Source organism: Telopea speciosissima, chromosome 10 (assembly GCF_018873765.1).
Source record: "Telopea speciosissima isolate NSW1024214 ecotype Mountain lineage chromosome 10, Tspe_v1, whole genome shotgun sequence".
NCBI lineage: Eukaryota > Viridiplantae > Streptophyta > Magnoliopsida > Proteales > Proteaceae > Telopea > Telopea speciosissima.
Window position 1 is genome coordinate 6469935 of NC_057925.1, and position 11666 is coordinate 6481600.

The following is an 11666-nucleotide window of genomic DNA, read 5'->3' on the forward strand; positions in this document are numbered from 1 at the left end:
TTATTGAAAAAAATCTCTCTACTTGGTGGTGTTTTCTATGCCTTCTCACAGGGCATCATGAAATGACATTTCTACCCTTAAGTAGATTCCCAGACATGCTCCCCCATTGACCCAGATTATTATAAAACTTAATAGCAACTAGTACATGGCATTTCCCTTCGTAGGGTATATGAAGTCATAGCTTTATTAAAAAAGGAAAAAACAATTTGAAAGAGAGAGATGGGTGGTAGAGGTTACTATATATGGGCAAAACACAATATATTAATGGAAGTACATATGCATGGAATAGTCTATATTAGTCTATCTCTGGAGGAACTTTTTGAACCAATTGGCAGAGTGCTTTGGGTATCTCTTCAATCCATTTTTGTAATCCACATAATTAATACCAAATCGAACTGTATAACCATCGGCCCACTCAAAGTTGTCCAACAATGACCATGCAAAGTATCCCCTTACATCAACACCCTCCCTGTAACCAAAAAATTAAATAAATAAATAAACACTCAAGACAGGAATCTAAGGGATCACTATGCTTTATATAGAGAAATTGTGTAGAGAAATACTCACTTGATGGCTTTGTTGAGGAATAAAAGATGATGATAGTAATAGTCGATTCTCATGTTATCTGTTAAGGCTTCCTCCAATGTCTGTGTACTATTGTTGAACTCTGATATCCCTATAAATAACAAATATTAAATTAATTCAAATCAATTTTTTGATTACATGGACAATATATATGATTCTTTCCAAGGCAATTGTCTCACCATTTTCAGTAATATAAATTGCTGGATTATTATATTTTCGCTTTGTATAAAGTAATAACTCCCATATTCCTCGAGGATATACGAACAACCAATCCGAAGCAGTCTGTGGAAAATCCAAATAAAGTTTACATCAATAATGAACTTTGTTATCGTGCGACACTCCTTAAGGTGTCAAATAATTTGTAATTTTACTCTTTTTTGTCTTTTTAGTATACCATTTTTTTTTTTTTTTTTGAACGAGGGTAAACTCTGTCATTTTTCATGTGTATTTGAATTGAAAAATGTCTGATAATGACATCATGAAATGCCACATTCTACGGGATTTTTTAAACCCCCTTTTTACCCGTGATTTTAAGAACATTTGAGAATAAGACAAAAGATAATTAAAAGGTAATTAATTGCTCAAAACTCACCCTTGGACCAATGGGGATCCCATTCCGCTCAGCTGTCATGGGAAAACACATTATTATGTAAATATGATGATATCAACTTAACTAATCATATTAGGGTTGTATTTCAACTTACTGGTGAGATTAGCACGAGAATCTGTCGAATAAGTCATTTTAAGATCATTGGAGAAGGCAAGATTAGATGCATAATTAGCAGTATAGTAATTTAGTCCGAGGAAATCGAATGATCCTTTAACCATCTTCAACTGATTTACGGAGAATTTCGGTAAGCGATTTCCAACTAGAGATCGCATGCTTTGCGGATAATCACCATAGGTTAATGGGTGCATAAACCTATATATTAAAAGAAGGAATGAGTACATCATAAGGCTTGCCATGGTAATTAAAAAAGGTTTAGTTAACTAGACATTAATTAAAAAGGATTCTCACCATCCAAACATGAAATCAAGAGCTCTTTGTGCCGCAGCATAGTTGGAAGTGTCCTTTGAGAAGGGCACCATCCAGTGTGATATTATTGTAATTCCAATCTTTCCCTTTTGAGATGCCTACAGCACAACATTAGATTAGCATTTTCATTTCCAAAACTCTAATTAATTAACACACACACACAAACTCAGTGTAAAATCTTGTTACACAGGAGGAAGTTTTATCCTAGTAAATTAATAGTAATCTCGTACTTTTTGTGATTAAAATATATTCAACGACCCCTTCCCCCCCCCCCCCCAACAAGATTTGGATCCTCTACTTCCGAGCTGGCCCTACTGCCGTGCGCCCCAGACACAGCAAGGCGGTAAAGACCACCTTACCCCTGCTCAGGTAAGGGAAGGGCAATCTTTTCGCCACCTTGCTGTGTATCGGGCGCACACGACAGTAGAGGACCCCGACACCCCCCCCCCTCACCATCCCCAAAAAAAAATTGGAGCAAAGAATAGATAAAAAAAAATGACTAATCCCTATAGCATAATCAAACTGGAAGGAAAATCCGAAGATGATATAAGGGTAAAGCCAGCCCAAAACAACCAAACATGAGGGGCTACCCGATTTATCACCTAGCCGACTAAGAGAACTAGTCAAAGGACCACATCCATGCTAACCCCTTACTATTTCAGCATTTCTTCTTCATTGACAAAAGAGGAAAAAAGAAAAAACTGCCTAAAACAATTGGTCCTACTCCAAGTAACTCTGGCAGTTGAAGGAGGCTGAGAATATGACGAAACTATTTTGGCCTTCTCCCACATTGATTTTTGGGAGGAAACACCCAGACCCCACGACGATTCTTTGATGCAATGACAGAACTAACCTGATACTTTTTCTTGTATGCTTTCACAGCAGCTGCATGAGCAAGAAGTTGGTGGTGGACTACCAAGTAGGGCTCAGTCGCAGAATTCCCACTAGTACAATTTCCCACCCATTTAGAACATCGTCCAGGTGCATGGATGCCCAAGTTGTATCCATTATTGCTAAAACTCCATGGCTCATTCAGGGTGATCCAATGCTTAACTCTATCTCCAAACTCTTTGAAACAAAGCTCCGCATAGTCTTGGAAGTCATCACTATATATTAGATTAAAAGGGTTAGCATTTTATCATCTACTCTAAGTCTGGTGGCACTAGTCGATCAATATGGCACAGTTGAAAATAAAAGGATACGTTTTTAGCTACTTACATTATGTGAGGACTTAAGAAACCACCATACTCGTCTTCCAGAGCTTGTGGAAGATCCCAGTGAAATAGAGTTATGAAGGGCTGGATTCCTGCATGCATTTATGTATATAATAATAGCAATGCTCAAATAAGTGCACATGTCCCATCAAACATTCTCTCTTTTCTTAGACACTCTTTGATACTTTCTCTTGAATCTTTATCCTCCCAGGTTTCTTGTCCGGTACAATTCATCCGGTTCCTCTCATAGGGGGCAGAAATGACCACCTTACCCCAACCCGAACACACTGTTCGGGTTGGGGTCCACCCCCCCTCTTATTAGAAGTATTAGGGAATAGTACTGAGCAGAGAACCTGAGAGAATAATTCTCCCTTTCTCTCTTCTCTGACCATGTGGGCCCCTTATGTACTAATGGTGAGACACTCCCATGCATGCAAGGTGTGTAGATCACTCCCTCGACCCTTGTATGAATGAATTAGGGAGAGAGATTTCAATAATGACCATTGGATAGAAGCTCGTTGATGAGGTTGTTGTAATATTGGATGCCTTCCTTGTTTGTTCCTCGACCTACCTTTCCATCTGAAAAAATGAATTAACAATTGAACCGTTAGAACCAATGTCATATCTCATGTGTGTACTTTGCATGGCTTCTTTATTTCAATAATAGAAACAAAGGAGAGGGTTTCTCACAAGACCAATACTATAGGAAGGAATCTCCACGTCATATCAATGAAGGTTAGGAAAATGATATCATCTGCATGGGTCCCACATAATCAGAATAGAAGAGAGAATGATGACATTTTGGGGTCCACAGTTCATCATGTGAGAGGGTGGTAGAATGAAAATAGCATGAGAGATGGTCAGATTACATGGAACTGACAATTATCTCTAAACTCTAAATTATATTTCTGATCAATTATTTTCTCTTTTTCATTATTTTTAGTCATGCGGCAAATACATAATATAAAATTCTAAGTTTCTGTCACAATAATTATAAAAATAAATAAATAAGATTTAATTGATATGATCTTACAAGGTAAAACTCTAGACCAAGAGATGGAGAATCTGTATGCATCCAACCCAAAATCCTTCATTATCGCCACGTCTTCCTGTTAAATAACAAATATATCCCCCACTTATTAATCTTAATTATAATTAAGATGGATTACTTCATTTACAATTCTCCATGTGATATGCTTCATCTTATTAAGTAACTAGAGAGATCAGAACCGTAGATACCTTATAACGATGATAAGAATCAATTGCTACGTCTCCATTGCTATGGTCCTTTATCTTACCTGCCACATCACCATAGTATATGTCTAGTTAACCATAATTAATTATGGGCCAATCCTAATTTAAAAAAAAAAAAACAAAAAAACTCTTGATAGGGAAGAAAAAGAAATTAAGAAGGATTTTTTAATTAGTATAGGGGGCAAAGTCCAATGAAAGGTTGACTATGATTGAGACGATTAAACCATTATGGTTGAGATAATGAAACCACTAAATTAAATTTCACAAATTGCTTATTTGAAAATTCCACCTTTTCTTGGGTTGTAGAAAAAATTTCTCATCTACCCCTTAGTAAAGCTTTCAATCACAAGAAGTAGAGAAACATTTCTACAATTAAATGAATTACACATATAATCATAGTTTGAATTGTCTTTTTCAAAACCTAGTGACTAGGGCGGGTCATTTTTTCATCTTATTTTTCTAATATCTTTCTTCTTCTCGTTCTCGAGTGGGGAAAGATCAGGCTATAGTTGCTTCACAAGTAAGAAGAATAAAAATGGTTATATTAAAGACAACGAAAAAATATTCTAAGATTTTGTTTAATTATAGATTAAACTTATAGTCTATGAATAATATATGGTTCAATAAAAAAAAAATAGACTAAATGAGTTCCATATGACTCGAGAAAAGTACCTAATCAATGAAAACTTGGATTAACTTGGACCTAGTTTGATCATTTCTAAGATCTTTAGGAATTTTCATAACTCTTGACTAGATTTCATGTTTTTTTAACTCAACTAGGGAGACTCCCCGAGTCAAAACCTGAATTTTCAACTATGTTATAGGCAAATACTAATAAAATAGATTTAACAGTGTCCCCACTTTTCCTCTGTCTACGGTGTAGCCACCCTTTTCGTCTTTCTAGTATTACCCACAATAATATATGGGTAAAGAACACTGCCCCATTAGTCTATTTCTCTCCTCCCATATGAAAATACAACATAGATCTTCTATGGCGCATTGTCTTGTCCTGCCTGTGTTGCGCAGACACAGGGCCGTGCACAATGACCACCTTACCCCCGCTCGGGCAAGGCACTCTGGCAGGGGTAAGGTGGTCAATGCGCATCACCTTGTGTCTGCGCAGCACGGCAGGACGGGCAGCCCGGGCCGTAGAAGATCTGGATCCATGAAAATATACCTCTACCCCCTTGTTTTGAGGAGGAGAGATATAGACACATGGGAGTGTTGGCGTAGGCACAGACAAAAAAAACTACCTCCCATAATATATTGCTATGCCCCTCTCTCTCTCTCTCTCTCTCTCTCTCTCTCTCTCTCTCTCTCTCTCTCTCTTAAACTTTTTAATCACTTTCACGAAGAAAACACCCAATCATAAACTTGTGAAATGACCCAAACACCCCTGTTTTTGCTGAGCTGGAATGCGCTGGATCCTCCAGCTCCAACTCTACGGCTGGAGGAGAGCCGGCCAGGTCCGAGCACATGGAGAGCCACTAACAGAAAATTAAACAAACAGATTCTCCCAATTTCCAAACCAAATTCTCAAAACTTGTTTGAAGAACAATCTTTCTGTAGTTAAATGGAGAGGGAGAGAGAGAGGGGAGTGAGAGACCTGGGTGTTTATGAGTAAATGTATCCCATATACTTGGGCCTCTGCCATCCTCTTTTGCTGCCCCTTCATACTGAGAATACCACAAACACACAAAAGTATAGAAGTTCATATGAAATTGTGTTTAATATAGAAGCTTAGAATGCATATGGGTTAACAGAACCAGAACCAGGTGAAATCAAATACCTGGTAAGCAGCAGATGCAGTCCCGAAAATGAAACCGGCCGGAAAGCTGCTCCGATTGAATGAAGCCGAGTCATAACTCGCCGATACCATCCAATTATTAGTATGAGCCAGCGAGTTTGCCAGGATTAAGATCACCAGGCCCAAGAGCAACAAGAGGTGAGTCTGAATGTTTTCCATTGTCATAGATGATTAATTTGTGTTCTTTTTCCCTCCTCCCTCGTCTCACATTTATAAGGAAGTTTACTAAGACAATAGTGATCACAAAAAGATAAAATCCTCATTGAAATGCCCAAAATACCCTTATGTCCTCTTCTTGGGGCAATTTTAGTATTCTAAATTTTATAGAAGATAAAGTATAAAGTATAAGTGTATCCATCTTTATAATGGTTACGTGGAAATCAAGCAAGAGCACATTTGAGTTTTCAAAGAAGTGTACTTGGCAGAAGATATCACCCACTTTGGCTACTTTTCAAGGTAAGCAGTTGTTGGAACAATAATATAGCATGTGTTTTGTATTAACTTGGTATTGAACTTAGGGCAAAGTTTTCCTCCACCTATAGAGGACGGTTCACCCATTCTCTTAGGGTTCACAAATTAAACCCATCTTAGGGTTTTAGTATATTCCAAAATATCCTCTTGATACCCATTCTCATCCTCTCCTGTCCCACGGTGAATGAGAGATTCCATTTACCGTGGGTAGAGGGAAACTCAGTCCTTGAACAATCCTATATTGATAGGAACTCTATCGTAGATGGATGGAAAGAATCTTAGATAGGATTGCATACAATAGTGATTGATACGAATTAGGAAACGGAATATTGTATGCCATGCCATCCCATGAACACTTAACTGTTTGAGAGAGATGCAGTGAATGAATCTCGATTGATAAACCCTCTTAAGGTGATGATTGGAGGCTTCTAATCTTCAGCTTATCACGAAGAAAAGTAAAATGAGCGGTGCTAATAAGACCCTTGGTCAATATATCAGCAACTTGATCATCACAAATTAAATGAAAAAAAAAAAAAATTAATTAATTAATTAGGACATTTATATACTTTCAGATATGATACTCAACATCAACCCTAATGCAATAGTGGATTGCCCTTTAACTTTTTGTTTTCCCCAATTCTTTGTTGCTCAATGCAAGCAGTGAGACCAGAATGCAGTCCTCTCCAGACTCACGACTCTACTCTCTAGTCTCTACTGGAGATGTATATGAATGGTCATAAATCTATATCTCAGCATACCTGTTTAGAGGAAATCATATTCAAAAAATTAGTTTCAAAAAACTATTTGAATCTATTCGCAAGGTAATCAGATACGGATACAAATAGTATTAATTTCTATTCGAATTTAATCCATTTACAGAAGGGTTTATGAATATTATAATATGTAATGGTAGTTTTGAACCTTCTTGGGGGAGTGTGGCTGCAGCAAGCAAAAGAGCAAGGATGGAAAACCTTAACAATATGGGTGGATAGCTTGCAAGTTGTGGAGTAGATTTCTCAAGGTAGTTAGGAAGGTTGAACATGGGACTTGTTCAATCTACATATGGATATTTCTGTTTTGATAAAGTCTTTTGTTGATGTAAAAATTTAACAAAAAACAAAGCAGAAATATCTTCTATTGGTCATAGATGGAGAATAGAGCTAGGGTTGAAAAACTACAATCAGTTATAGTACATAATGTAAGAGAGAGAATAATAATGCTAACTGGTGATGTATCCTCGATGTGTACCTGTGCCTGACACAACCCAACACGAAAAGCAGATGGATATTATCATTTGGGGATTTTAGTGTCGGGTTTGACTAGTATTGCAGGATGAATCAATATACATTCAATAAACATACGAAAAATAGAAAGGCGTGGACTGTTAGCTCCATATAGAGGACAGGCATTAATTCTCAATCAAAGATAAATCCATTTTAGCTTGTTTTATTACTAAAGGTCACCCATCATTTTCATCCTATATCCATGGAAATATGGAATATACCTAATAGTTTTCCACATCAGTTGTTGATATTTATACGTATTGGATAAAAGTCTTATTGTTGTTCCAAGTAGTCAATTAAACTCTTTTGCCACGTGGTTGACTCACCAAATGAAATCCTCTTTTCAAGTCTAGTAATTGTTCAACTACCTAATATATCTCACGTTTGTTTATAATTAGCCTAATTAGATAAAGGCAGAAAGAACGCCACTCGATCGCGCCAGACATAGGGGCACGTGAAATGACAATCGCATCTCTAATCATTTTTGGGGTTTTAGGGGGTGCAGCGGTCATTTTGTATGCCCTGTGTCAAGGCACAGGGGCAGTATGCGCTGCATGATCGGGTGGTGTTCTCTTTCCTTCAAATAAATGAATAAAGTCCAATGCAATGACATTAATTTGGTTTTTTCAATTAGAGAAAATGTTGTTGCACCTTGTAATCAAGCTTAGTGAAAATGAAGTTGTAACATTACATTTTTGCCCCCTTTGGCAAAGGTAGTGTGGTTCAATGGTCATATCCCAAGGCATTCATTGCTTGGAGGTGCATTGTTGATGATCTTCCAAAGGCATATCAGCATGTTTGTTACAATGTGTAGATCACTCTTTCCTATTTTTCTTGAGCGGGCTTGGATACTCGAGATCGTCTTTTCTTCAAGTGTAGAAGCATCTCTCTTAAGGGGAAGGATTTTGATCGTAACCGTTACTTGATAAGAAATTAGGGTGTGTAAGTGATGTAGCTCCCTTCTCCCTAATGGTTTCCTTGTGGGAGGGAGCTGGGCCTTTGTCTCCTTGCTTTGCTGGCCTCGTTTTTTATGTTTCTTCCTCGATTTTGTTTAGGCGATCTTAACCACGCCTTTCTTTACTATACATTTTTCTGCCCCTCTAGTTCCTTTGTAATAAAATTGATATTTATTTTCCAATGATGGTAAAATCTTATCATTTCATTTATTTACTCAAAAAAACATGAAAAAACAATGATAGCTCTTGATAGTATTATAATATTAAAAATCTCTTTTAACCTTTGACTTAAAGAACTTTTAAGAATAAAACAAGGACAACAAAAGAAGGTTACAACTTCTAAATTCACCATTTTGATGACAACAAGAAGCATCTCGTAAGTTAATCCAAGAAGAGTCAATTGATAAAAGCTGTGCAAATTTGACAAAAGCAACACGTTCCATCCTCATCCGATGAAGATGCCAGATCACAACTTATCCTCTATTTTCTATTTCAATTCAATCAAGTCTGACTTTTCTTCTAAATTTTATGATAACAAATCACTTAGAGAGTCAAAAATGAGAGTTGTAATAATAGCACGAGATTCAATAGTTCACACTCCACTCTGTACGACTTGATCAGACACCATAAATAAGATATCTTAATCTACGTAGAATCTGAGGTATAGAAAGCACCTGAAAGTCATGCACACCAACAAAAGATTGTGGTCCAATGAAGAAAAAATATATATATTTAGAGCTAATCTCAAGAAAAAGATTGAGGTCACCATTGAGAGAGAGCGACCCAAGTTTCTTAAGTCTAAATCAACTCCATCATTTGCAAGATAGGGTTTGTATATTTATTGTCGTGTTGTCTGGTAAGATAAATGATCTTTGAAAAGCTCAAAAAAATACTAAAAGAGGATTTATGGAACAAGCAACCTTTAATGTGTTGTAATGACAACTACCCCCAACCATCATCCTGTCCAAAAAAAATGAGGGTGAAGGATTTGGGTCTTCTATAGCGCGACATGATGTGTAGTGCATCATCCAACGGCCTACAGTGTTTGGGCTACATGCCCAAGCACTGTAGGCCGTTGGATATGCGCTACACACTATATCGTGCTATAAAGGAGTCCAACGCGTGAAACTCATTCAAATTTGGGACTTAGGGACTCTATCTCCAAGTCCAAGGCAAAGTTGGTGCTTTTGTTGAAGCTTACTTGGATTATTTTGGTTTTTTGCCCACATTGACATTTCTCTATTTTATTCTGACCATGTGGGTCTCATAGGAATGATACTAGTTTCTAACCACTCGTAGCTTGTAGAATGCAGATTCATTTTTGCACTTTCCGTGTAGGGAATCCTCTCCAATATCAAATTTATTACAAAATAAAAAGGGAAAGAATATATAAATACACCAGCCGACGAGTTGAGCTCAGCTCCTCATATGAGGTCGCTCCTCGGGAGCTGACCTCCACTCAGATGGAATCCACTGCCATCAAGTGGGTCTAGTGGTTCCATCTGAGTGGAGGCCAGCTCCCAACGAGCGACGTTGTATGAGGAGCAGAGCCGGAATCCTAGCCGACGGCCTCTACATGCATCTCATGGACAAAACCCATGAGAGCACAATAGAGCCCGAAGAATTAAAAAACAAAGGACCAACAAATGTAAACCATAACAGAGAAAGATTAGGGACCCAGGAGGGTCACCACACAAAACATCTACCCTCACAAAGAACTATCAACATGCTGAGTCCATGTAGCATGAGCTTCCCAATGCTGAACAAGAAAGTCGTTTCCACTAGACTACTCCTTTCCTTTGAAGATCGCAGCACTGCAGCGATTGAGAACATCTAACGGGATATCCCTCACAATGAGAGGGTGAGGTCGTCTTTTGATATATGTTTCTTGAATTCTTGTACCCGTTTTGAAGTTTGCCCCACTCTGACATTTTTGGTGGCAGCCCCAAAAGGAAAATTTTGTGAGGTCTGTGATGGTAGAGGAGGGTTTGGGCCTATCGGAGCCTATCACTGATCTTGTTTGAGGGTGCGGGGCAAAAACCTCCATGGTATGGTACAACCCAACCTGGTGAATCTACCTGACTTGGAGGAGTATGGCCTAGCAGGCCTGTGGGCACGCATGGCCTAGCAAGGCCTTGCAGCCATGTGTGCTCCAGGACCATGCCATGACTCTCTTAACCCATACGAGCTCCCCTGGTCTTTTCATCAAACGCTTGGGGGGCTCTAAAGGACTTAGAAGAGGATTTTTTTGGGGGGAAAAAAATGTATACACTTAGCCATCACTCCCCTCTTTCCATTGCAACTACCACACCCCAAAACTCCTCCCCATAAAAGTTTATAAAATTCCCCAAATACTCCTTGCTCACCTATTGTATCATAAGGAGCAAACAAAATTGAAGCAGCTATTGGTGGATTCCAGCAACAAATTCCAACCGACCAAAGGTTCCTACACTGAGTTAGAACAATCCCACGCTTAAAGGGTAATTTTACCTAATTTTTTGTTAATTTTTGTATTTAGTTTAATTTTTAGTGAAAAAGGGTTGTTTTCAATACAAAAAAACTCTTAAAAATATATAATGTATTGTGATGCAGCATCGGATATGGCCGATCAGGTGGACCACGATCACAACCACCCCAAAGAGCTTAGGCGTTCCACATGGGCGCGCCAACTGTCTCAACGCCTTCGCCACGTCACCTAGGCGCCACATCATTTTTTGGAGCACAAGATATTGGGGCCTAGCATATCTTTAGATTTTAGAATATGTTTTAGAATATTTACCTTCCAATTTATTAGTTTCTATATGTATGTAGGATTATTGGCTTTCCTATTTACTAGTTTCCTTATGTGCTTAGGATCCCTTGAGATATGCAACTTGGGTTGCAAGTTTTAGTAGTTTAGGAAGGTTTCCTATTATTTTTAGATTTTATTTTCTACTCTTACCAATATTTGTAATCAATTCTTGGGCTAAAAATCCTCAACCATGGAATGGAATTGACCCAAAATTTTGAAGAGAAATATTGTGCAGCCTTTGCTCCAATCGATCCTATTGTGATCACCCC

General features: G+C 38.0%; 1 protein-coding gene across 1 annotated transcript; it reads right to left on the reverse strand.

Moving 5' to 3' along the window:
* Positions 1-265: 265 nt before the first annotated feature.
* On the reverse strand, positions 266-6061 carry LOC122641625 (beta-glucosidase 12-like). Its single transcript, XM_043834911.1, has 13 exons — positions 5879-6061; positions 5696-5765; positions 4075-4133; positions 3869-3944; positions 3337-3414; positions 2840-2927; positions 2475-2727; positions 1604-1719; positions 1290-1507; positions 1178-1209; positions 765-867; positions 568-676; positions 266-469 (listed from the first exon to the last, which is right to left on the reverse strand). Exons 1-13 carry the CDS (start codon positions 6059-6061, stop codon positions 301-303), a joined length of 1554 nt encoding a protein of 517 aa, XP_043690846.1. The 3' UTR covers positions 266-300.
* Between the last annotated feature and the right edge of the window lie 5605 nt (positions 6062-11666).

Bases quoted from the DNA above. Each gene is read 5' to 3' on its own strand.
- LOC122641625 (XM_043834911.1), bottom strand. From the start codon at position 6,061: ATGACAATGGAAAACATTCAGACTCACCTCTTGTTGCTCTTGGGCCTG. The intron at 3,415-3,868 runs GTAAGATCATAT...TCATTTTTTCAG, and splicing joins TTGGTCTAGAGTTTTACCTT to ATGGAAAGGTAGGTCGAGGA. The intron at 1,720-2,474 runs GTTAGTTCTGTC...GTTGTGCTGTAG, and splicing joins CATACAAGAAAAAGTATCAG to GCATCTCAAAAGGGAAAGAT.